The sequence below is a fragment of the Bufo bufo genome, chromosome 3 (assembly GCF_905171765.1).
Source record: "Bufo bufo chromosome 3, aBufBuf1.1, whole genome shotgun sequence".
NCBI lineage: Eukaryota > Metazoa > Chordata > Amphibia > Anura > Bufonidae > Bufo > Bufo bufo.
In genome coordinates this window covers 246,482,994-246,510,971 of record NC_053391.1, presented here as the reverse complement: position 1 = coordinate 246,510,971, position 27,978 = coordinate 246,482,994, and the positions used below count along the sequence as shown (strand labels likewise).

The 27,978-nt window shown below is 46.1% G+C and overlaps 1 protein-coding gene across 1 annotated transcript in view; it reads left to right on the top strand.

Moving 5' to 3' along the window:
- SORT1 (sortilin 1) overlaps positions 1–27,978 on the top strand; it is a 144,469-nt gene that overhangs the window by 7,720 nt on the left and 108,771 nt on the right. The window contains exon 2 of the mRNA XM_040424071.1: positions 14,293–14,349. Coding sequence (XP_040280005.1) covers positions 14,293–14,349 — 57 coding nt within the window. The remainder of the gene's footprint in view (positions 1–14,292; positions 14,350–27,978) is intronic.

The window sequence follows — 27,978 nt, the reverse complement described above, 5'->3', positions numbered from 1 at the left end:
CTGTCTATTCTTGTCCGCAATTGCGGACAAGAATAGGACATGTTCTATATATATATATATATATATATATATTATTATATTTTACAGTACAGACCAAAAGTTTGGACACACCTTCTCATTCAAAGAGTTTTCTTTATTTTCATGACTATGAAAATTGTAGATTCACACTGAAGGCATCAAAACTATGAATTAACACATGTGGAATTATATACATAACAAACACGTGTGAAACAACTGAAAATATGTCATATTCTAGGTTCTTCAAAGTAGCCACCGTTTGCTTTGATTACTGCTTTGCACACTCTTGGCATTCTCTTGATGAGCTTCAAGAGGTAGTCCCCTGAAATGGTTTTCACTTCACAGGTGTGCCCTGTCAGGTTTAATAAGTGGGATTTCTTGCCGTATAAATGGGGTTGGGACCATCAGTGGCGTTGAGGAGAAGTCAGGTGGATACACAGCTGATAGTCCTACTGAATAGACTGTTAGAATTTGTATTATGGCAAGAAAAAAGCAGCTAAGTAAAGAAAAACGAGTGGCCATCATTACTTTAAGAAATGAAGGTCAGTCAGTCAGCCGAAAAATTGGGAAAACTTTGAAAGTAAGGGCTATTTGACCATGAAGGAGAGTGATGGGGTGCTGCGCCAGATGACCTGGCCTCCACAGTCACCGGACCTGAACCCAATCGAGATGATTTGGGGTGAGCTGGACCGCAGAGTGAAGGCAAAAGGGCCAACAAGTGCTAAGCATCTCTGGGAACTCCTTCAAGACTGTTGGAAGACCATTTCAGGGGACTACCTCTTGAAGCTCATCAAGAGAATGCCAAGAGTGTGCAAAGCAGTAATCAAAGCAAAAGGTGGCTACTTTGAAGAACCTAGAATGACATATTTTCAGTTGTTTCACACGTGTTTGTTATGTATATAATTCCACATGTGTTAATTCATAGTTTTGATGCCTTCAGTGTGAATCTACAATTTTCATAGTCATGAAAATAAAGAAAACTCTTTGAATGAGAAGGTGTCCAAACTTTTGGTCTGTACTGTGTGTGTGTATGTATATATGTGTGTGTGTGTATGTATGTGTGTGTGTGTATGTGTATATATATATATATATATATATATATATATATATATATATATATATATATATAAAAATTTTTTTTTTTTTTACACAAATTTTATTTTTACCGGCAGATCGGGGGCGCACTCCGGAAATGCGGATGCGGACAGCACACTGTGTGCTGTCCGCACGCGTTCCGCAATTTACGGAACGGATGCGGACCCATTCTATGGACATGTGAATGGACCCTAAGGGCTCATGCACATGACTGTTGTTGTTTTGCGGTTCGTTTTTCACAGATCCGTTGTGTATCCGCAAAATCCGGACCCGTTGACTTGAATGAGGCCTCGGACCGTGACTTGCGGACAATAATAGGACATGCACAAATTTTTTTTGCCTACCGGAAATACGGAAACAGGATGCACCCGGAGTACCTTTCCATTGTTTTTGCGGACCCATTGAAGTGAATGGTTACGCATACAGTCCGTAATAAAAAGGAACGAAAATACTTTAGTGTGCATGAGCCCTAAGGCTATCTTCACACAGCAGGTTTTATTGCAGACGTTTCTGTAACTAAAACTCATTCCCAATCATTTGAATGGAGTTTTCAGAAATCCTTGTGCTTCCTGCTGAATCAACCATTCACGTGGCCGGAATTTCTGCAGCCAAATCTTGTGCGCATAAAGCATCCTAATGCCGCCTGCACACGATGTGGTTTTTCCGTGGAGTAACGCAGCGTTATACAGTACCGGCAAAGTGTATGACGGAAGACAAATATCTTGTACACTTTGATTATTTTTTTTTTCATCTGTGTGGAAATTTACCTGCTGTGTGGATTTAGAAATCCATAGCAAGTGAAATTTTTTTTGTGCATGTAGCCTAAAACACACAGAAAACCACATGGAAATCTGTGCAGATTTTCTGTTGAAATGAAGGGGAAGTGGCAAAAAAAACACTCTGTACACGAGTGTTTTTGGGAGCAGATCCGTGCCAAAAACTGATCACATTTGCATTAAAATACCCCCCCCCAGGAACACGGGTCAACGTCGCGCCCCCAAAATAAAACAAAAAACACAACTTATAAAACACATTTTTAAAATTAGCGTGCATTCTATGCTCATTTTAAAAGCGTGTTTTCAGCTTCCATCGTGTGACCGTATGCTTGGAGGTACATCCACACGTATCTGAAAAGACATCTGCTGCGGTTATCACAGACTCCCCATTCCAGAGGTGGAAATCCGCGGTGGAGATCACAGCATGAATTGCCATGCCGCGGATTAGAACTCCACACCGCAGGTCAGTGCACGTTGCACATTATTCAGTGTGTGGATAAGATTTCCAAAAATCGACTCTGCCTGTACAGTACAACGCTACGGATCATCTACATGAAAATCCAGTGTAACCACCATGTGACGGTACTCTAAGGCCACCTGCACACATTGCTGGTACTGTAATACACTGTATTCCGCAAAGTGTATGGTATTTTATTTCTGTGCTGAAATTGACCTGCATTAGCACAGAGTGCGAAGTGTATGGGCTCCCTGCGACTGATTAACCAGTTCACTACCGCACACATTAGGATACACTTACGAATAGTGTCTGATTTCACTCTTGTCAGACTAGGCAGTCTAATAATGTGCCAGATTTATCACAGTGGATGATGCTGCATGATAAATCTGGCGCACCACCTATTAAATGTGTTTTTGTATTGCATCCTGTCTGTAACATGCAAACCCAGCTAAAGGGTCAAAGTTCAGTAGGTATACTGGTAAAGCGGGGCTCACATGACCGTTTCATTTTCAGTTCTTCTGATCTGTCAGAATAACAGGAAGAAAAAAAAAAAGGATCCTGTAAAAAAAATTAAAATAATTTGGATCCTTAGCATCTGTTATGCACATTTTGCATCTGTTTTAGGGTCCATTCACACGTCCTCATCCATTCCGCAATTTTGCGGAACAGGTGCGGACCCATTTATTTTCAATGGGGCCGGAATGTGCTATCCGCATCGGCACTTGCGTATCCGCACTTCCGTTTCAGACAATAAAAGGCATTTTCTATGAGAGTGCCGGCAGAGCCCTGGTGTCCGTGTTTTGCGGACCCTTACCCATTTCAATCAGAGATTTTTATTTATTTCTTTATTTCTTTATTTTTTTGGGGGGGGGGGGAGAGTCCCTAAAGCAAGAAAATGGATGCATAATATGCATAATGGATGCTTAAAATAATCGGATAAATAAATAAATAAATAAATAAAAAAATATATATATATATATTTATTTATGTGTGTGTGGCAGCACCAATTCACTAAAAACGTAGCGGGTGCTATGTCCAGGGTTGTCACTGCTTACCCAAAGTATGTAGATGGAAACGGACAGCACATCCAGTAGAAAAAATTCGATTTATTCAACCACAGTGGCACAGTGAGGCGACGTTTCGGCTCAAAACACAGAGCCTTTCTCAAGCATCGAACATAAGTGTAACATGGCATATAAATAGGTGTACATAATTGAGGGGTGGATCAATTAATACAATCAATGTGATAATATATATATAAAAACATAATTTCAGATGAATAATACAAAAATATAAGTGATGGTGATACAAAACTAGGTATAAAGTATAATCAAAAATTACACAGTGATATAACAGAATATTCATGTGAATGTAAGTGGCGCCAATTTCTATCAGCTGTTGTGTGTAAACATAATTACATTCATTTAAAAATAGGAGGAGCAAACGATGGGAAAGATGACATACCACGTGTAGACAGCGTATTACCCCATGTCCGCCATGGCCAACATTGGCGTCGATCACTAGGAAGTGCGCAGGCATCAGGATACGTCTCAGCAGAGTGACATCACGCTACGTGCAAAACAGGCGCGTCGCCCGAGTCGGACACAGCGAGACCGGAAGAATCCGTCAGTCTTCCAACGCGCATGCCCACATGGAATCATGTGTGGAAGCGCCATGTTGGATACTGGCAGAATGACCCAAAGTTATAAAGTATGTAATATACATGGCTCATGGGAGGCAAAGAAAGGAGCCGGACACCCCTGTCAAGGGGGTACAGTATCCTTGTATTGGGCATGCGATATAAGCCTAAATCGGCATTGCCATGTCAATCATGCATACAAATGCCGCCCCAGCCACACCTCCTACCAATGCCATAAAAGGGGTTCTCCTAACAACTATAGGGTCAGCATATATGTTTTAATTTGTTCACATGGTATCTCACGAGACACAACCTAAACCAGATCACTATATAAACAAAAGATGATCAAATGTTATAAAGCGGACATTGGGGTACGGTGTCCTCCAATGTGGTAGATCAGCACCACATACATTTTGCTCTTCTTCTTATATAATATCAAATCATCTATAAATAAAACAGATGAAAAAGAAGGTTAGAATCATGAGTTAGAACTTGTACAAACACTTATGTCTAACTAACATCACTTACTCCGAGACAGAGGACAGAACAGACAATACAGGAAAACATTATAGGGCAAACCACCTCTTTATGAATATACCTCTAAATTATAATCTACGTTGAGACCATTAGGTCTCAAAGTATTAAGTGTGTATATCCAAAAAAAGTTCCTTCTTTTTTAGTAACAGGTTTCTATTGCCTCCACGCCGGGGCTGTGGAATATGGTCAATAATCCAACACTGTAGTTGGTTTTCAGAATGATTGTTCTCCACAAAATGCTTTGGAATGGGTAGATCCTTACGTTTTTTTCTTATTGTAGAGCGGTGATTATTTAAGCGAGTTTTGAGGTCGGTGGACCTATATGTAGGTGAGACATCCACCGACCTCAAAACTCGCTTAAATAATCACCACTCTACAATAAGAAAAAAACGTAAGGATCTACCCATTCCAAAGCATTTTGTGGAGAACAATCATTCTGAAAACCAACTACAGTGTTGGATTATTGACCATATTCCACAGCCCCGGCGTGGAGGCAATAGAAACCTGTTACTAAAAAAGAAGGAACTTTTTTGGATATACACACACTTAATACTTATAATAATAATTATTATAATTTAGAGATATATTCATAAAGAGGTGGTTTGCCCTATAATGTTTTCCTGTATTGTCTGTTCTGTCCTCTGTCTCGGAGTAAGTGATGTTAGTTAGACATAAGTGTTTGTACAAGTTCTAACTCATGATTCTAACCTTCTCTTTTTCATCTGTTTTATTTATAGATGATTTGATATTATATAAGAAGAAGAGCAAAATGTATGTGGTGCTGATCTACCACATTGGAGGACACCGTACCCCAATGCCCGCTTTATAACATTTGATCATCTTTTGTTTATATAGTGATCTGGTTTAGGTTGTGTCTCGTCAGATACCATGTGAACAAATTAAAACATATATGCTGACCCTATAGTTGTTAGGAGAACCCCTTTTATGGCATTGGTAGGAGGTGTGGCTGGGGCGGCATTTGTATGCATGATTGACATGGCAATGCCGATTTAGGCTTATATCGCATGCCCAATACAAGGATACTGTACCCCCTTGACAGGGGTGTCCGGCTCCTTTCTTTGCCTCCCATGAGCCATGTATATTACATACTTTATAACTTTGGGTCATTCTGCCAGTATCCAACATGGCGCTTCCACACATGATTCCATGTGGGCATGCGCGTTGGAAGACTGACGGATTCTTCCGGTCTCGCTGTGTCCGACTCGGGCGACGCGCCTGTTTTGCACGTAGCGTGATGTCACTCTGCTGAGACGTATCCTGATGCCTGCGCACTTCCTAGTGATAGACGCCAATGTTGGCCATGGCGGACATGGGGTAATACGCTGTCTACACGTGGTATGTCATCTTTCCCATCGTTTGCTCCTCCTATTTTTAAATTAATGTAATTATGTTTACACACAACAGCTGATAGAAATTGGCGCCACTTACATTCACATGGATATTATGTTATATCACTGTGTAATTTTTGATTATACTTTATACCTAGTTTTGTATCACCATCACTTATATTTTTGTATTATTCATCTGAAATTGTTTTTATATATATTTTTATCACATTGATTGTATTAATTGATCCACCCCTCAATTATGTACACCTATTTATATGCCATGTTACACTTATGTTTGATGCTTGAGAAAGGCTCTGTGTTTTGAGCCGAAAACTAAAGGTCCTGCAACACGGCCAGGTTTTTTATATTGGGTGTGGATCATAAAAAGAGAGCAAGGACAGATGCTACATTACCTGTTTATTTGAATCCACTCCTGGGTGTGGCTTCAAAAACTGCATAAAAAAAATCCTGATCGTGTGGCAGATTGGATTGCAGAGGCAGTTGTAAATTCCAGGTCACCCATGGAGATGGTTCTGATCTGCGGCTTGCATATCTGGTTTTGCAAGTGTTGTGTAACAGGCCTAGTGCCAAACAACCTTCCCTACGGCATCAGCCCCTATGTGACTGTGTGCTTATGCTTTCTTTTTTTTTTGCATACGCAGTGAAAAAGAAGAATGGGGGCACCAATAGTGTACACCATCTGGGTTGCTGTTGTGCAATTTTTGGCTGTGCTTTGCCTTTTGTTTATAGTATGTGAACACAAACTCGATGTCTAAACTTTCTGCTGCCTACTATTTCTAGCTCCAGAAAGAAACCTCCCATTGTATTTGTGAAGTGAGTCAATTTAAACGCAATCTTAATTCATGGGAGTTAAAAAAAAAAAATCTACTTGGGTAATTAAAGATGATCTGTCAGCAGATTTGTACCTAAGACACTGGCTGAACTGTTACATGTGAACTTGGCGGCTGAAGGCTTCTCTGTTGGTCCCATGTTCATCTGCTTGGCTCCTCCCGCTCTGTAACATGCTGCTGACAGATTATTTTCATGGTGACAGATTCTCTTTAATGGTATTAAAGGGGTTGGCCCATCTTGGACATTAGGGGCATATTGCTAGGATATGCCCCCCAATGTATGATAGGTGTGGATCCCACCACATGGTCCTGCATCTATACTTCTAACAGAGTCTGCAAAGTGTTGAAGGTTGCACCTAGAATGCGTGGCCACCCTCCATGACAGCATGTTGCGGTATTTTCTCCGTCCAAAAACCATACAGTGACTGAACTGAATACATCCTGATGCATACTGAACGGATTGCTCTCAATTCAGAATGCATTAGGATAAAACTGATCAGTTTTTTTCCGGTATTGATCGCCTAGGACAGAACTCAATACCGGAAAAGTTTAACGCAAGTGTGAAAGTACCCTAACTAGGTAATTGTTCTATTTGATCCTCAGTTACAGGGGTTGTCCCATTTTGGACATTGGGGGCATATTTCTAGGATGTGTCCGCAATGTCTGAGAGGTGCAGATCCCACCTTTGGGACCTGCTCCTATACTTAGAACAGAGCCCGCAAAATGCTGGAGGGCGCACCATGCATGCGTGGCTGGCCTCCACTCATTTCTATGGGACTGCTGAAAATAGAGCACTTGTTCAGCTATTTCCGTAAGCCCCATAGAAGTAAATCGATCGTTGGCTGTGCTTGCGCGGTGCACTTCCCATTCATTTCAGTGGGACTTACGAAAATAGCTGAGCGCCAGATACAAGTCATATAATGGTCAGAATGTTACTTCTCATGTACACATACTGTACTATTTATTTAATGCAGAGCTTGTTGAAGGTTTAGCTCTTCTTTAAGCTACTTTCAAAATGTTCCTTATTAAAAATGTCCTACTATTTTGTTGTTGTAGAGTCTGTGTAATTATTGTATATATCTGACTATAGTTTCTTCTGACTCGGACAACACCCTTGCTCTCCCCCTCACTGTGTAAGAGATACTAGCATCGGGGGATTAATGTACTTGACAGATCAGAGTGTGGAGAGGAATGAAACGTCCAAGTCTTCAGGGAGGGCACAACTTAAGCGGTACTGTATAAAATACTGTACTATAGACATTGCAGAAAGCAGACAAGGCAGTCTGCCGGGGAGGTGGTGAATCTCAAAAGTGGGGTGTTTATCTATGGAGAAAGAGAAGCGCCAATGGGAGACCCTACAGGTGGAGGAGAACCATAGACTCCTCAGTATCGGGTGTTTTTTTTTTTTTTTTTTTTTTGGGGCACAATGTGCTGATACATGAGCTAGTCGGGAAGGGTCTGAAAATGAATAAATTAAGATTTTCTGCACAAATTGGTCATAAAATGTGATCTGATCTTCATCTAAGTCACAACAATAGACAATCACAGTCTACTTAAACTAATAACACACAAAGAATTAAATGTTACCATGTAAACGTTAACAGTGCAGGTGGAAAAAGTATGTGAACCCTTGGATTTAATAACTGGTTGAACTTCCTTTGGCAGCAATAACTTCAACCAAACGTTTCCTGTAGTTGCAGATCAGACGTGGACAACGGTCAGGAGTAATTCTTGACCATTCCTGTTTACAGAATGGTTTCAGTTCAGCAATATTTTTGGGATGTCTGGTGTGAATCGCTTTCTTGAGGTCATGCCACAGCATCTCAATCGGGTTGAGGTCAGGACTCTGACTGGGCCACTCCAGAAGGCGTATTTTCTTCTGTTTAAGCCATTCTGTTATTAATTTACTTCTATGCTTTGGGTCGTTGTCCTGTTGCAACACCCATCTTCTGTTGAGCTTCAGATGGCCTTAAGTTCTCCTGCAAAATGTCTCGATAAACTTGGGAATTCATTTTTCCTTCGATGATGGCAATCCGTCCAGGCCCTGACGCAGCAAAGCGGCCCCAAACCATGATGCCCCCACCACCATACTTCACAGTTGAGATGAGGTTTTGATGTTGGTGTGCTGTGCCTCTTTTTCTCCACGCAAAGCGTTGTGTGTTTCTTCCAAACAACTCCACTTTGGTTTCATCTGTCCACAGAATATTTTGCCAGTACTGCTGTGGAACATCCAGGTGCTCTTGTGCAAACTGTAAACGTGCAGCAATGTTGTTTTTTTTGGCAGCAGTGGCTTCCTCTGTGGTATCCTCCCATGAAATCCATTCTTGTTTAGTGTTTTAAGTATCGTAGATTCGCTAACAGGGATGTTGGCATATGCTATAGACTTTTGTAAGTCTTTAGCTGACACTCTAGGATTCTTCTTCACCTCATTGAGCAGTCTGCGCTGTGCTCTTGCAGTCCTCTTTACAGGACGGCCACTCCTAGGGAGAGTAGCAACAGTGCTTTACTTTCTCCATTTATAGACAATTTGTCTTACCGTATCTTCAAAGCTTTTGGAGATACTTTTATAACCCTTTCCAACTTAATGCAAGTCAACAATTCTTAATCATAGGTCTTCTGAGAGCTCCTTTGTGCTTCTTGTGAAAAGCAAACCCAGAACTGGTGTGCTTTTTTTTTTTTTTATATGGCAGGGCAGTTGTAACCAACACCTCCAATCTCATCTTATTGATTGGAGTCCAGTTGGCTGACACCTCACTCCAATTAGCTCTTGGAAATGTCATTAGTCTAGGGGTTCACTTACTTTTTGCACCTGCACTGTGAATGTTTACATGGTGTGTTCGTTAAAAACATGGTAACATTTAATTCTTTGTGTGTTATTAGTTTAAGCAGACTATGATTGTTTATTGTTGTGACTTAGATGAAGGTCATTTTATGACCAATTTGTGCAGAAATCCAGAGCATTCCAAAGGGTTCACATACTTTTTTTCTTGCAAATATATATATTATATTTATTATTATAATTATATATATATATATATATATATATATATATATATATATATATATATATATATAATTAGGGCTGCACGATATATCGCTAAAGTAATCGAACCGCGATAAACGGCAAATGCGGTTTGGCGATTCGGCCGAGCCGAAAATGCCGCGATTATTATATATTAAGGGGCCCCTATTGATAAAAAAAAGTCCTCTGTCCTATTGATAACATAACAGGTCCAGCCTCTGTACTTACTTTCACGATGAATGCACTGCAGCGACGAGCGGGAGCGAGCGAGGCAGCCGGCCGGCGCGTGACTGACGTCACTTAGTCACGCTCCTGCTTCCTGAATTAGGCGGGAGGAGCGTGACAGTGACGTCAGTCACGCACCGGCCGGCTCGCTCTCTGCCGCTCTCTGCAGTGTGAGTGCATTCATAGTGAAACTGTGAAAGTACAGAGGCTGGCCATTTTATGAATAAGAGAGTTAACACATGAAGGGACACATGGGGCCATGAGGGGGACCAGCATAAGATGCTATATGTGTGTCTTATGCTGGCCCCCCTCGTGGCCCCATGTGTCATAGCACACATCCCCCATAACAGTGCCCTCCGCAGGTCCCCCATAACAGTGCCCTCCGCAGGTCCCCCCATAACAGTGCCCTCCGCAGGTCCCCCATAACAGTGCCCTCCGCAGGTCCCCCATAACAGCGCCCTCCGCAGGTTCCCCATAACAGCGCCCTCCGCAGGTCCCCCATAACAGCGCCCTCCGCAGGTCCCCCATAACAGCGCCCTCCGCAGGTCCCCCATAACAGCGCCCTCCGCAGGTCCCCCATAACAGCGCCCTCCGCAGGTCCCCCATAACAGCGCCCTCCGCAGGTCCCCCATAACAGCGCCCTCCGCAGGTCCCCCATAACAGCGCCCTCCGCAGGTCCCCCATAACAGCGCCCTCCGCAGGTCCCCCATAACAGCGCCCTCCGCAGGTCCCCCATAACAGCGCCCTCCGCAGGTCCCCCATAACAGCGCCCTCCGCAGGTCCCCCATAACAGCGCCCTCCGCAGGTCCCCCATAACAGCGCCCTCCGCAGGTCCCCCATAACAGCGCCCTCCGCAGGTCCCCCATAACAGCGCCCTCCGCAGGTCCCCCATAACAGCGCCCTCCGCAGGTCCCCCATAACAGCGCCCTCCGCAGGTCCCCCATAACAGCGCCCTCCGCAGGTCCCCCATAACAGCGCCCTCCGCAGGTCCCCCATAACAGCGCCCTCCGCAGGTCCCCCATAACAGCGCCCTCCGCAAGGTCCCCCATAACAGCGCCCTCCGCAAGGTCCCCCCATAACAGCGCCCTCCGCAGGTCCCCCTTAACAGCGCCCTCCGCAGGTCCCCCATAACAGCGCCCTCCGCAGGCTCCCCCCATAACAGCGCCCTCCGCAGGTCCCCCATAACAGCGCCCTCCGCAGGTCCCCCCATAACAGCGCCCTCCGCAGGTCCCCCATAACAGCGCCCTCCGCAGGTCCCCCATAACAGCGCCCTCCGCAGATCCCCCACATAACAGCGCCCATCCACAGATCCCCCACATAACAGCGCCATCCACAGATCCCCCACCATAACAGCGCCATCCACAGATCCCCCACATAACAGCGCCATCCACAGATCCCCCCATAACAGCGCCATCCACAGATCCCCCACATAACAGCGCCATCCACAGATCCCCCACATAACAGCGCCCATCCACAGATCCCCCACATAACAGCGTCCTCCACAGATCCCCCACATAACAGCGTCCTCCACAGATCCCCCACATAACAGCGTCATCCACACATCCCCCACATAAACAGCGCCATCCACAGATCCCCCACATAACAGCGCCATCCACAGATCCCCCACATAACAGCGCCATCCACAGATCCCCCACATAACAGCGCCATCCACAGATCCCCCACATAAACAGCGCCCATCCACAGATCCCCCACATAACAGCGCCATCCACAGATCCCCCACATAACAGCGTCCTCCACAGATCCCCCACATAACAGCGTCCTCCACAGATCCCCCACATAACAGCGCCATCCACAGATCCCCCACATAACAGCGCCATCCACAGATCCCCCACATAACAGCGCCATCCACAGATCCCCATAACTATGTCATACCCAGCCGCGTCAGCGGCTCATATGGGAAAATCCAAGCAAATAGACCTCTAGCACAATTCCCTTAAAATATCGCATCGCACATCGTTATCGCAATTTTTAGGGCCCTAATCGCAATCGCACAAAATCCCATATCGTGCAGCCCTAATATATATATATATATATATATATTACAGTGGAGGAAATAATTATTTGACCCCTCACTGATTTTGTAAGTTTGTCCAATGACAAAGAAATGAAAAGTCTCAGAACAGTATCATTTCAATGGTAGGTTTATTGTAACAGTGGCAGATAGCACATCAAAAGGAAAATCTGAAAAAATAACTTTAAATAAAAGATAGCAACTGATTTGCATTTCATTGAGTGAAATAAGTATTTGAACCCCTACCAACCATTAAGAGTTCTGGCTCCCACAGAGTGGTTAGACACTTCTACTCAATTAGTCACCCTCATTAAGGACACCTGTCTTAACTAGTCACCTGTATAAAAGACACCTGTCCCACAGAATCAATCAATCAAGCAGACTCCAAACTCTCCAACTGGGAAAGACCAAAGAGCTGTCCAAGGATGTCAGAGACAAAATTGTAGACCTGCACAAGGCTGGAATGGGCTACAAAACCATTAGCAAGAAGCTGGGAGAGAAGGTGACAACTGTTGGTGCGATTGTTCGAAAATGGAAGGAGCACAAAATGACCATCAATCGACCCTCGCTCTGGGGCTCCACGCAAGATCTCACCTCGTGGGGTGTCAATGGTTCTGAGAAAGGTGAAAAAAGCATCCTAGAACTACACGGGAGGAGTTAGTTAATGACCTCAAATTAGCAGGGACCACAGTCACCAAGGAAAACCATTGGAACACATTACACCGCCAATGGATTAAAATCCTGCAGGGCTCGCAAGGTCCCCTGCTCAGGAAGGCACATGTGCAGGCCCGTCTGAAGTTTCGCAATGAACACCTGAATGATTCAGAGAGTGACTGGGAGAAGGTGCTGTGGTCTGATGAGACCAAATAGAGCTCTTTGGCATAACTCAACTCGCTGTGTTTGGAGGAAGAAAAATGCTGCCTATGACCCCCACAAACACCGTCCCCACCGTCAAGCATGGGGGTGGAAACATTTTGCTTTGGGGGTGTTTTTCTGCTACGGGCACAGGACCAACTTATTCGCATAAACGGGAAAATGGACGGAGCCATGTATCGTGAAATCCTGAGCGACAACCTCCTTCCCTCTGCCAGGAAACTGAAAATGGGTCGTGGATGGGTGTTCCAGCACGACAATGACCCCAAAAAATACAGCAAAGGCAACAAAGGAGTGGCTCAAGAAGAAGCACATTAAGGTCATGGAGTGGCCTAGTCAGTCTCCGGACCTTAATCCAATCGAAAACCTATGGAGGGAGCTCAAGCTCAGAGTTGCACAGAGACAGCCTCGAAACCTTAGGGATTTAGAGATGATCTGCAAAGAGGAGTGGACCAACATTCCTCCTAAAATGTGCGCAAACTTGGTCATCAATTACAAGAAACGTTTGACCCTCTGTGCTTGCAAACAAGGGTTTTTCCACCAAGTATTAAGTCTTTTTTTGTTAGAGGGTTCAAATACTTATTTCACTCAATGAAATGCAAATCAGTTGCTATCTTTTATTTAAAGTTATTTTTTCGATTTTCCTTTTGATGTACTATCTGCCCACTGTTACAATAAACCTACCATTGAAATGATACTGTTCTGAGACTTCATTTCTTTGTCATTGGACAAACTTACAAAATCAGTGAGGGGTCAAATAATTTTTTCCTCCACTGTTATTTATATATTTTTATTTTCCTTTTGAAAAAACTGTTCAAAAACTTTTATCTGGTAGCTAAACGCTTGTTCAGTCAAAATCCTTCCAAATCCATTAACATGTATGTTTTTCCTATGGGGAGAGGTGTTGTAATTGGGGGACAGAGGGAGCCCCCACCCTTTGTCTGTCTACTCAGATGCTGTGGTCACTATTGGACCATGGCATCTGAAGAGTTATATGACTGGGATCAGAGTTATCTCTGATCCTGGTCACTGCAGGCAGGTATTGGTTGTTTTAACAAAGCAGGAGTCTGCTGCATATAGAACAACTCCGCTCCCAAGCCTGCTCCATATACCCTTTTGCAACCTGTGACGTATAGTCAAGTACTCGACTTTAGAATATGTGGTGGCCTCCTCCTCAATCTAAAGATATCACAGGCCAGTGGATCAGTTGCATTTTACCTATATTCAACCTGCCTAACAGAATTCTTTGTACCTGTTTTATAGAAGCATAGGCAGGGCCCGCATTCCTTAGACCTGCTGACTAGAGGTCAATTGTGAAACTCTTTTTGACTGCAGAGTTATTAATAGATTTAATCCATAATAAATATCATTGTATGTGTGACAACATTGAATTATATTCATGCTTATTTATATTCCAGGGCAAGTTTGACCCCAGTGGAGAGCTGTCTTTGGTGTGGGTTGGAGATGGAACAGGTGTAAGTGGTGTTTGTTTATTTTTCCAGTGTAGATATATTTTAATCTAGCGTTCCCCAGTTGGTCGTGAATCTAATTTCCCTTTTATTTTGCATGCACACAAATTGTTCAGGTACTATAATTTCATATAAAGCCAATTTAACTTTAAGTGATGAAGGAAACAAAGTAAGAGGAAAACAATGAAACGAGAGAAGGAGACAACTTGAAGATGATGCATTGGTGAAATTCAAACCTATGGCCCTACTATGCTGTACATGCTGTCATAACATGCGAATTTGGAATACGTAAGACTCCATACATAGTATGAAAACAAGTGAACAGTAGCTGCTCCTCTCCTTAGTAGTTGTCCTGATGAAACAGAAGGTGCCGCTTACTGGCCAGATTCATCACATTCATCCACATTCTTGTAAAAATGTGGAGGAAATATATATATATATTAGGGCTGCACGATATATCGCAAAAGTAATCGAATGGCGATTCGTCCGACCCAAAAAATGCGCGATTATATATGAAGGGGCCCCCTATTGATAAAAAGTCCAGCCTCTGTACTTACTTTCACGATGAATGCACTTAGTCACGCTCCTGCTTCCTGAATTAAGTGGGAGGAGCGTGACAGTGACGTCAGTCACGCGCGGCCGGCTCGCTCTCTGCCGCTCTCTGCACTGCAGTGCATTCATAGTGAAAGTACAGAGGCTGGCCATTTTATGAATAGGAGAGTTATGTGCGCAGTTTAGGACACATGAGGGGACACATAGGGCCATGAGGGGGACAGCATAAGATGCTATATGTGTGTCTTATGCTGGCCCCCCTCGTGGCCCATGTGTCCTAGCACACATCCCTAAACCAGTGTTCTCCGCAGGTCCCCCATAACAGTGTCCTCCGCAGGTCCCCCATAACAGTGTCCTCCGCAGGTACCCCTTACAGTGTCCTCCGCAGGTCCCCCATAACAGTGTCTCCGCAGGTCCCCATAACAGTGTCCTCCGCAGGTCCCCCACATAACAGCGTCCTCCGCAGGTCCCCCCACATAACAGCGTCCTCCGCAAGATCCCCCACATAACAGCGTCCTCCGCAGATCCCCCACATAACAGCGTCCTCCGCAGATCCCCCACATAAACAGCGTCCTCCGCAGATCCCCCACATAACAGCGTCCTCCGCAGATCCCCCACATAACAGCGTCCTCCGCAGATCCCCCACATAACAGCGTCCTCCGCAGATCCCCCACATAACAGCGTCCTCCGCAGATCCCCCACATAACAGCGTCCTCCGCATGATCCCCCACATAACAGCGTCATCCGCAGATTCCCCACATAACAGCGTCCTCCGCAGATCCCCCACATAACAGCAGTCCTCCGCAGATCCCCACATACTATGTCATACCCAGCCGCGTCAGCGGCTCATATGGGAAAATCCAAACAAATAGACCTCTAGCACAATTCCCTTAAAATATCGCAACGCACATCGTTATCGCAATTTTTAGGGCCCTAATCGCAATCGCACAAATTTTGCCACATCATGTTAGGCTACATGCACACTAATGTTGTTTGTTTCGTGTCCGTTCAGGTTTTTTTGCGGATAGGATGCGGACCCATTCATATCAATGGATGTCCGCAAAAAATGCGGACAGCACATGCATGCTATCCGCATCAGTTTGCCCGCTTCCGTAGCCCCTGCAAAAAAAATAGAACATGTCCTATTCTTGTCCGTTTTTAGACTTTGTTACAATGGATCCTCAAAAAAAAAAAAAAAATGGCATTACAGATGTAATCGTGTTTTTTGCGGATCTGCAATTTTACGGACTGCAAAACACATACGGTCGTATGCATGTAGCCTAATAGAATTTTTTTTGCCAGCTTTAAAGGGTTCTCCGGGACTGAAGTGTTTGTTGACATATCCTTAGGTTCGGTCATCAGTAATCAGATTGAATCCCTGCAGCCGATCTGCTGTTTGCCATTTCTCCCGTACCAGAACCACACTGAGCAGTGGCCGTGTCTGGTTCTTCCAGGGATGCTTCTATCCAGGCACAGCTATGACACAGTGGATAGAGTGCTGTAGTTCTAGTGAACAGTGATTGGGCGGGGTGCCAGGAATCGGACCACCGCTGATTGATAAAGTTTCGGAGAAACCTTTAACCTCCTAATAGTCGCATTTAAATTGGAACTTTTTTATTGTAGTTTTATTAATATGTCTGAAGTAAATATTGGCGCACAACTCAGGGGACACAATTCAGTTTTTAACCCCTTAGTGAAATAACTAATTTTAGCCTTAAGGGCCAGGCTAACCTTTTTTTTTTTCTTTTTTGGAAACCATTTTGGGGTTGTATATAAAGTGTATTTAAATTTATTTTATTTTTAAGGAAAATGCTAAAAAACAGCATTTTTTTTTTGTGTGTGTATAAATAACGTTATTCCGTGGGTCAGTACAGATATGATTAATGCCAAAATTTTATATTTACATTTTATTTTTTTATATATTTTATTTTTTTTCTTTCCTCCTACAGGCTGTCGGCTCCCCAACTGTCCAGCTCCTCCTCTAGATGAAGAGGGGGGGCCTGCTTTAGATGCTCTTATCTCAGGATACCTAGAAACTATAGATATTGGCCTGGTCTTCTTTGAAAGTCAGTATTCCAAGCTTTCAAACATTACGCAGCATTATCTCCACTACATTGGAAGATATCGTGTTAGAAATTGGGATGGCAGTGAATCCAGCTTAATTGAAAGTAAAAGCAGGTTTCTCGCCCATATTCCTTGGGGAACAGGAAACCATGGGTATAGCTCTGCTCTCTAGGAGGCGTGACACTAAGTGAAAGCTGTAAGCCCCTCCTCCATCTGCTATTACCTTCAGCCTGGAGAAGAGACTGCCAGTTTTTGCTTAGTGTCCAAGGAGGCAAGACACCCCCTGCTTATGCAGGGTTGTTTTCTATGATTTTTTATTTTTGCGTTATTTGTTGTTTTTATTTCGATTTTTTTTCTACCTACAGGGACAACAGAGGCGCATTAGACCCCTCTGTTTTCTCCCGGGGTTGAGTTGCGCCAGTGCCGGTAATTCCGCACTGCCGCCCTCCCCAACAGAAGACAAGGTGGACCAGGGCAGCCTCGCTCCCCCTGCGTCCCGCCAGCTCAGGGTCGTCCGCACGCCAAGTCCCAATCCCCCGGCTTCCTGCCACTGCGGTGCCAGGAGCTGAAGGGGCGACCCCCGCTGGATGGACTGAGGGCGAAGACAGCGTATGGTGAGAGTGGCTGCTCCAGCCTCCCCTTCCTCCCTCCCACCGCTGCTACAGGCCTCCTGGGCTCCCATGGCCACTGCTACATCCCCCTTGGCCACTGCTACATGGCCACTGCTACATCGTGCGCCCACCCCCCCCCCCCCCTGGGCATATCAGGACCGTTACCGGGCAGGGGTGTTTATCTGGGCAAGTCCTTGGCAGGGACGCTGCCTTCAGGGGACGGCTGCAGGAAAAAAGCAAGCCGTCTGCCACATCCAGGCGCGGCGGGGGCCGCTTACTTGGCGTGAACGGCGCCATTTCAGGCCGGCACTTCATCATCCTTGGGGGTTAAAATCATTTTGCCGCGCGCGCGGCTCTGCTTCTTCTTCAGCGGGGCAGAGGGGGGGCGGAGCTTCCTACATGCGCTCCGCTACTTCCGGTTTCATCGGGCTCCACTTCTCAGTGCTGCGTGGAATCCTCTCTGCGTGCGATCTGAAGCCATTCATCTCCGTGCTGCTGCCTCTCTCAACAGCCTCCTTAGTCTGTTCCCCTTACCGCTGCACTTGCATCATCCGGGTCTGCGTAGGACTGTTAACCCCTCCGTGCCACCACTTTTCTTGGGGTCTCCACTTTAAGTGCAACATCTTTTTTTCCACCATGTCAGACCTTCTGCAGCCGCCAAGCCTTGGTACCATGCTGTACCTGCTTGTAGGGAACCTTTCCCCGGGGGCAGTCTGATCCGCACTGTACTGCATGCCGAGCTCCACCGCAGCCTCAGTCGCCCGCTGTGTCGCTCCCTGCTTCCTCTGACCCGCCTGACTGGGCTAGATCCCTGTCCCAGGCCGTGGAAAGCCTCACTCATGTCGTGGGCCGCCTAATAGACAGGCCACCTACCCCGCAGGACGCCTCTCTGACTGTCGCGCCCTCCGGGTCCACTGCTTCTGCCGCTGCAGCGGGTTCACTCTCTCTTAGTGACCCCTCCCGAGCTAGGCACTCTCAGAAGCGTATTAGAGTAGAGCAAGCCTCCTCCTCTGAGGCCTCACTCTCCCCGCCACGCGTGCGCACCCAGACGAGCCTCTCCTCTCCAAAGGATTCGCTCTCTGAAGGTGAATTGGCGGTTTCAGATTTGGAAATGGACTCGGCCCTGCCGTCCAAGCTAGCCTCAGCGATGGGTCAGCTCATCTCTGATATTCGTGACACCTTTAAGGTGCAGGATGATCCCCCTAGCTCTGACGCAGCTAGCGTCTCCTTTATCAGACCCAGGCAGGCCTCAAAAGTCTTTCCAATCCACTCTGATTTCTCCTCTGTGGTGTCTAAGGCTTGGGCTCGCCCGGACGCCCGTTTTGTCAGCCCCAAGAAGCTGGACATTTGCTATCCCTTTCCAGCCGATGTCGTGGCCGCATGGTCTTCCCCACCCAGGGTGGACCCCCCTGTGGCCCGGCTGTCAAAGAACACGGCCATCCCTGTTCCCGACGGGTCCTCTCTTCAGTCAGCGGAGGACCGTCGCATGGAGACCCTTTCCAAGGGCATTTTTGCTGCCTCCGGTTCTACTCTCAGACCGGTTTTTGCCTCTGCTTGGGCAGGGAAAGCAATCTCTGCTTGGGGTGCGCAGCTGGAACAGGAGTTGGACTCGGACGACCCCATCCAGGACCTACGTTCCTTGGCCCAGCTTATTATTCGGGCCGGGAATTTTGTTTGTGAGGCCTCCCTTGATGCGGGAGCCCTTATTGCACGCTCCTCCGCCCTGGCAGTTTCCGTCAGGAGGGAGCTCTGGCTGAAGGTTTGGAAAGCGGACGCTGCCTCCAAACGTTCCTTGGCGGGACTACCGTTTGCGGGTTCCCGCCTTTTCGGGGTCCGCCTAGACGAACTTATTTCGGAGGCCACGGGTGGTAAAAGCACCCATCTTCCTCAACCCCAAGCAAGGGGCGCCCCCCGCGGACGCCCTGGTGCGTCTCGTTTTCGGTCCTCCCGCAGGGCCTCTGGGGCTCCCACCACAGCTGCCGCTTCGGCTCCTCCCCAGGACAAGCGTAGGAAGCCGTTTTTTCGGGCCCAGCCCTCCTGGCGCAAGCCGCAGGCTGCCCACACACCCGCAGCAAAGCAGTCCTCTGCCTGAAGGCGCGCCCCCACCCACCCGGGTGGGGGGCCGGCTCCTCCTTTTCAGGGACGTCTAGATGGCTCACGTCTCCGACGCCTGGGCCCTCGAAATTGTGTCCTCCGGATACAAAATCGAATTTGCATCCTTCCCTCCAGATCGGTTCTTTCGCTCCCGCCCGCCGCGGGACCCGAAAAGCGCGGCTGCGTTCTCCGCGGCCATTCAAGCCTTACTGGACAGGGGGGTGATTACCCCCGTTCCTCTAGAGGAAAGGTTCCAAGGGTTCTACTCGAACCTCTTTGTAGTTCCCAAGAAGGGAGGTTCGGTGCGGCCCATTTTGGACCTCAAAAAGCTCAACCGTTTTTCTCCTCCTTCGACGCTTTCGGATGGAAGTCCCTCCGTTCCGCGGTGGCTTCCCTGGAGCAGGGAGATTTCAATGTCTTTCAATCGATTACAAGGATGCCTACCTCCATGTTCCGGTAGGCCCGGTTGTCACCATCGCTTCCTCCGATTTCGCCGTGGGGGACCTCCACTTCAGTTTGTCGCCCTTCCCTTTGGCTGGCAACTGCCCCCCGGGTGTTCACCAAGGTCCTGGCCCCGGTTTTGGCCTTACTCCGTTCCAGGGGTGTTTTTCTGCTACCGTTACTTGGACGATATCCTCATCAAGCTCCGTCCCCTTTCTCAAGCGGTTGCCAGCGTGGATCTCACTCTAGAGACTCTGGCGAGGTTCGGTTGGGTCATCAACTTCCCAAGTCCTCCCTTCCCCCCTCCAGACAGCTAGTCTTCCTGGGAATGCTTTTAGACACAGGAGCGGGCGAGGTACGTCTTCCCTCGAAAAACGTCTGACCCTCCGTGGGGCGGTTCGGGGTCTCCTTCTCCACCGTCGACCGTCCTTCCGCTTCTGCATGCGGGTCTTGGGGCAGATGGTTGCCTGCTTCGAGGCGATCCCATTTGCGCAGTTTCACTCCCGCCCTCTCCAACGGGCGATCATCTCCTCCTGGGATAAATCGCCGGAGTCTCTGGATCATCCCTTCCGTCTATCGCCTCCGGTGCGGTCATCTCTCCGCTGGTGGTTACAGTCCCCTCTTCTGGGCAGGTCCTTTCTGCCACTCAACTGGTTGGTGGTTACAACCGATGCCAGTCTCTTGGGCTGGGGAGGCGTGTTTCCTCCCCGATCCGTCCAGGGCATTTGGTCTCCATCGGAGTCCAAACTCTCGATCAATGTCCTGGAGCTGAGAGCGGCCCTTCTGTCTCTACGACACTGGACTCATCTGCTGAAGGGTCATCCTGTTCGTGTACAATCGGACAACGCCACGGCTGTGGCGTACATAAACCACCAGGGGGGCACTCGCAGCGCTGCAGCAATGCGGGAGGTCACCAGCATTCTCGTTGGGCGGAAGCCCCACGTCCCGGCCCTATCTGCAATTTTTATTCCAGGGGTGGACATTGGGCGGGCGGACTTCCTCAGTCGCACCACCGTCGACCCCGGCGAGTGGTCTCTTCACCCGGAGGTATTCGAGGCCATTTGCCTTCGTTGGGGCATACCGGACGTGGACCTCATGGCCTCAAAATTCAATCACAAGGTCCCCGCCTATCTGTCCAGGGCCAGGGATCCGGGGAGCTTGCGGAGCCGACGCCCTCGTTCTTCCTTGGCGAGGCTTCGCGCGCCCATACATATTCCTCCCATACCCTCTCACTGCCCAAGGTCCTTCGGAAGATAGCGGCGGAAGGCGTCTCGGTGATTCTGGTCGCTCCGGATGGCCCCGCCGGTCTTGGTATGCCGACCTCATGCTGCTCCTGGCAGACGCGCCTGGCCGCTGCCCGCCAGGGAAGATCTTCTCTCTCAGGGACCGATCTTCCACCCGCGTTTAGGGTCCCTAAGTTTGACGGCGTGGTTGTTGAGACCACCGTCCTGACGCGTAGGGGTTTTTCTGCGGACGTCGTCCGCACCATGATCCGCGCCCGTAAGCCGTCCTCTTCTAGGATCTATTATAGGACCTGGAGGACCTTTTGGGGTTCTGTGCCGATAGGGGATTCCTCCCGCTCCGCTTTTCTCTCCCCACCGTTTTTGTCCTTCCTGCAGATGCGGGACTGGCCCAAGGGCTGGGGCCTTAGTTCTTTGAAGGGTCAGGTGTCTGCGCTGTCCATTTTGTTTTCAGCGCTCCACTGGCCCCCCTTGGTCCTGTCAAGACCTTCCTTCAGGGCGTGGCTCACGCGCGTTCCCCCGTACCGTCCTCCGGTACCGCCCTGGGACCTGAACTGGTGCTCTCAGCGCTCCAGGCTTCCCCTTTCGAGCCTCTGCGGACGGTTTCCTTGCGACTTCTGTCTGCAAGGTTATTTTCCTTGTAGCCGTCACCTCTCTTCGGAGGGTGTCCGAATTGGCTGCACTCTCCTGTCTGGAACCTTTCCTAGTGTTCCACCAGGACAAGGTGGTTCTTCGTCCGGTCCCTTCCTTCCTTCCTAAGGTGGTCTCCGCCTTTTATCTGAACGAGGACATCGTTCTCCCCTCTTTGTGTCCTTCCCCTTCCCACCCGCGGGAGAGGAAGCTTCATCGCCTGGACGTTGTCAGGGCGCTCAAGATTTACCTGGAAGTAACCAGCTCTTTCAGGCATACTGACTCGTTCTTTGTGGTCCCGGAAGGGTCGTGCAGAGGGATGGCGGCATCCAAAGTGGCTATCGCCCGTTTTGTCAAGATGGCTGTTACTGAGGCTTATCTCGCCAAGGGCAAGGTTCCGCCCCTTGGTGTTACCGCTCACTCCACTAGAGCGGTCGGGGCTTCCTGGGCTCAGAGGAATCGGGCTTCTACGGAGCAGATTTGCAAGGCGGCCACTTGGTCCTCCTTGCACACCTTCACCAAGTTCTACAGGGTGCATACTCATGCGTCGGCTGACGCTGCTTTAGGCCGTCTGGTGTTGCAGGCGGCAGTTGATTGATGCCTCTGGTGTTGGTTGAGTTTGTTCTGGTCCCTCCCTTCTGGGACTGCTCTGGAACGTCCCATGGTTTCCTGTGTCCCCCAAGGAATATGGGCGAGAAAAGGAGACTTTTGTATTACTTACCAGTAAAGTCTCTTTCTCGCTCTTCCTTGGGGGACACAGCACCCGCCCTTCATTTGGGTTACAGTTGTGGTTCCGGCTTGGTTGCCCCCGTTGGGGCTCGACAGTTCTTTTTCCGGTTGGTGGTTATCTTTCACTACTTGGACACGCAACTGGCAGTCTCTTCTCCAGGCTGAAGGGTATAGCTGATGGAGGAGGGGCTTACAGCTTTCACTTAGTGTCACGCCTCCTAGAGAGCAGAGCTATACCCATGGTTTCCTGTGTCCCCCAAGGAAGAGCGAGAAAGAGACTTTACTGGTAAGTAATACAAAAGTCTCCTTTTTACCGCTTTTACTCCCGCCTCGATTTCTAACAGGTAAATCTCCTTATGTGGTGGGGATAATGCTGTGATTCTGAACCAAATCTCTAGCTGCTACCAATCCAGAGATATGAAGAGCTAAAACAAACCCCCTGAAGTGAATGGGGTTGAGCTGCATTCCCAACAGCCGCTATCAATCGAACGCCACTGTGCTTGGTGAGCTGCTGTGAGCGCCGCTACCTTCTCAAATAGTTGATTGGCGGGGATCCCGGGTGTCAGACCCCCACTGTTCAGATACAGTAATAAAGTCTTGGAAAACTCCTTTAATTGGTATCTGAAATCCATATCTGAAATCCATAGTTTCTTATGAGGTGGCGTTAGAGGAACTGAACACTCACTGTATACTTTTAGGGGAATTACATTGGGGCTAGTGCTTCGAACAGATCAGTCAGGTTTATTATTATTTTTTTTTTATAGTTTTATTATTGCTGTATTTTTAATTTTTTTTTATTTGTTTCACTTCACTATTTGAATAGCAAGAACACTTCTTCGTGATTAGCAGAGCACATAGACAAACAGCTGAAGACTAGTATGGTGGAAGCCGCATTAACCACCTAAGGCCCCTTTCACACGGGCGAGAATTCCGCGCGGGTGCAATGCGTGAGGTGAACGCATTGCACCCGCACTGAATCTGGACCCATTCATATAACATGGTTATAAGGGAAAATAATAGCATTCTTAATACAGAATGCTTAGTAAAATGTCCATTGAGGGGTTAAAAATAATAAACAAATTTAACTCCCCCCATTCACTTGATCGCGTAGCGGACCTCCTCTTCTTTTTACTTTCTTCAGGACCTGGCTAAAGGACCTTTGATGACATCACTGCGCTCATCACATGGTCCATCACCGCAGTGATGTCATCAAAGGTCCTTTAGGGAAAATAATAAAATCTACACAACACCGATCCCAAACCCGAACTTCTGTGAAGAAGTCCGGGTCTGGGTATCAAACATGCCGATTTTTCTCACGCGCTTGCAAAATGCATTAAAACGGTTTGCACTTGTGTGGAAAAATCGTGCATTGTCCGGCCCTCACACACTACACGCCCGTGTGAAAGAGGCCTAACTATTTTGCCTGAGTCCAGCTCAGGCAGTGGGAAAAGAAGCTAACTGGAGGGGGGGGGGTCCTGCTTTAGATGCTAATATCTCCTCATTGGTAGCAGCTAGAAACATGCAACTGATCTTGTTTGAAAGCTGATATTCCAAAGTCCAAGCAACAGAGAAACTGTTATAAATCGTGAATAATCGCAGGTACTTTCATTTTCAGCAGTTTTCACAGCATCCCGTTTTCTATCTGTGATATCTTCCCTTGTACTGAACATATTGCAGTCATTCTGGTATTTTTTGAAAGCTTTAAAATTAATACAAAACCCATATCTCTAGCTGGTACGAAACCAGAGATATAAGCAGCTAAAGCAGCTGCCTCCTCCCTCCCTGTCAATCTGCAAGAGAATAAGGGAGCAGCTGCAGAGCTGACAGGCTACAGGAGGAGAGAAAATACTAAAATGTATAGAAATGTGGTAATATCATCACTATACGGACCCACATAATAAAATTATTTATACCACACAGTGAACGCCATTAAAAAAAATTCCACAAAATAAAGTAAAAACTGCAGTTTTTTTAATGTTTATCTTTTCCCCTAAAAATAAAATAATAAATGATATTTTATAATATAAATATTATAAAATAACGTAAATTTTATTTTTAGGGGGAAAGAACCATTTTGGGATATATATACCCCGAAATGGTTCTTAAAAAACCGACAACTAATCCCGCAAAATAATTTTTTCTTCGAAATATATTTTTTTTTATTATGACTTCTAGAACACAAAGTGGGGAAATATTATTGGTCCTTAACCCCTTAAGGACATTTTTTGCAAATCTGATATGTCACTTTATGTGGTGATAACTTTGAAACTGTTTTACTTATCCAGGCCATTCTGAGATTTTCTCGTCACATATTGTACTTCATGACAGTGGTAAAATTGAGTCAAAAAAATTTCAATTTCTCTACTTTTATAATAGTAATACCTACGAAAATAGTTATTACTTTACATTCCCTATATGTCTACTTTATGTTTAGATCATTTTGTGAATGCTATATATTTTTTTTTTCGGAGACGTTAGAAGGCTTAGAAGTTTTAGAAGCAAATCTTGACATTTTTCAGAAAATTTCCAAAACGCACTTTTTAAGGACCAGTACAGGTCTGAAGTCACTTTGTGAGGCTTGCATAATAGAAACCACCAAAAAATGACCCCATTTTAGAAACTATACCCCTCAAGGTATTCAAAACAGATTTTTACAAACTTTGTTAATCCTTTAGGTGTTCCACAAGAATTAATGGAAAATAGAGATCAAATTTTAGAATTTCACTTTTTTGGCAGATTTTCCATTTTTTCCAGTAACAAAGCAAGGGTTAACAGCCAAACAAAACTCAATATTTATTGCCCTGATTGTGTAGTTTACAGAAACACTCCATATGTGGTTGTAAACTGCTGTACGGGCACACGGAAGGGCGCAGAAGGAAAGGAACGCCATATGGTTTTTGGAAGGCAGATTTTGTGGGACTGTTTATTTTTTTTGTCCCATTTGAAGCCGTCCTGATGCACCCTTAGAGTAGAAACTCCCAAAAAGTGACCCCATTTTGGAAACTACGGGATAAGGTGGCAGTTTTGTTGGTACTATTTTAGGGTACATATGATTTTTGATTGCTCTGTATTACACTTTTTGTGAGGCAAGGTAACAAAAAATAGCTGTTTTGGCACCGTTTTCAATTTTTTTTTTGTTTAAATCGTTCATCTGACAGGTTAGATCATGTGCTATTTTTATAGAGCAGGTTGTTACGGACACAACAATATGACCAAATTTGGTTGTTTGTTTCAGTTTTACATAATAAAGCATTTTGGAAAAAAGGAGATATATATATATATATATATATATATATATATTTATATTTATATATTTTTTTTTTTTTTTTTTTTTTTTTTTTTTTTTCTTTGGGTGAATGTCTTATGTAGGGCCTAATTTTTTTTCCTGTATGAGATGACTGGTACTATTTTAGGGTGCATATGACTTTTTGATCGCTTGGTTACACAATAAAAGCACACAGAGCTATGGGGACTGGGTATTTTGGATGTGCTAGCGGCCATCTAGCAACCCATGTCCTCAGCTCTATACACAAAATCCCGGTGACAGGTTCCCTTTAACCCCTTACGGACACATGACGTACCGGTACGGCATGTTTCCCGAGTCCTTAAGGACACATGATGTACCGGTATGTCATGTGTTGTTCCGATCAGCGCCGCCCGGCGGGCGGTGATCGGAACGAGGTGCCTGCTCAATTCATTGAGCAGGCACCTCGGCTAAATGCGCGGGGGGGTCCTGTGACCCCCCCCCCTCCCCGTGTCGGCGATCGCCGCAAACTGCAGGTCAATTCAGTCCTGCGGTTTGCGGCTTTTACCTTATGCGGCGGCGGTGATCAGAGGTGCCATCGATCCCATGGGGCTGTGGGGGGGACCCATGGCATGGAAGGCAGAGCTATGCCTTCCCTGAGGCCATCTGCCTGCCTTCCGGTGAAGAGCCTGTGAGAGTCCAGCCCTCTGGATCTCACAGGCCCCGGAAGCTGTATGAGTAATACACACAGTATTACTCATACAGCCAATGCATTCCAATACAGAAGTATTGGAATGCATTGTAAGGAATATACCACCAAAAGTTCAAGTCCCAAAGTGGGACAAAAAATAAAGTGAAAAGTTGAAAAAATAAGTTTCTCACCCAAAAAATTACGTTTCAAGTAAAATAAACAAAAACTTCATTTTCCCCAAATAAAGTAAAAAAAAATTGGTAAAAAATAGGGGGAAAAAAGTATACATATTGGGTATCGCTGCGTCCGTATCGACCTCTATAAACATATCACATGACCTAACCCCTCAGATGAACACCGTAAAAAAATAAAAACTGTGCTAAATAAACCAGTTTTTTGTCACCTTTCATCACGGCAAGCGATCAAAAAGGCGTTTGCCCACCAAAATAGTACCAATCTAACCGTCACCTCATCCCGCAAAAAATGAGCCCCTACCTGAGACAATCGCCCAAAAAATTAAAAAAAAACTATGCTCAGAATATGGAGACACTAAAAACATTTTATTTTATTTATTTTAAAAAAAAGCTGTTATTGTGTAAAACTAAATAAAGTATACATATTTGGGTATCGCTGCGTTCGTATCGACCGGCTCTATAAAAAAAAATCATATGTCCTACCCTCTCAGATGAACACCGTAATTAATAAAAAATAAAAACTTTGCTAAATAACCATTTTTTGTCACCTTACATCACAAAAAGTGTAATAGCAAGCGTTCAAAAAGTCATATGCACTCCAAAATAGTGCCAATCAGACAGGTCATCTCCTCCCCCGCAAGAAATGAGACCCTACCCAAGGTAATCGCCCAAAAACTGAAAAAATTATTGCTCTCAGACTATGGAAACACTAAAACATGATATATATTTTTGCCTTAAAAATGAAATCATTGTGTAAAACTTACATAAATAAATAAAATAAAAAGTATACATATTGGGTATCGCCGCATCCGTGACAACCTGGGTCTATAAAAATATCACATGATCTAACCTGTCAGATGAATGTTGTAAATAACAATAATAAAAACTGTGCCAAAACAGCTGTATTTCTTGTTATCTTGCCTCACAAAAAGTGTAATATAGAGCAACCAAAAATCATATGTACCCAAACTAGTACCAACAATACTGCCACCTTATCCCTTAGTTTCTAAAATGGGGCCACTTTTTTGGAGTTTCTACTCTAGGGGTGCATCAGGGGGGCTTCAAATGGACATGGTGTAAAAAAAAACAGTCCAGCAAAACCTGCCTTCTAAAAACCGTATGGCGTTCCTTTCCTTCTGCGCCC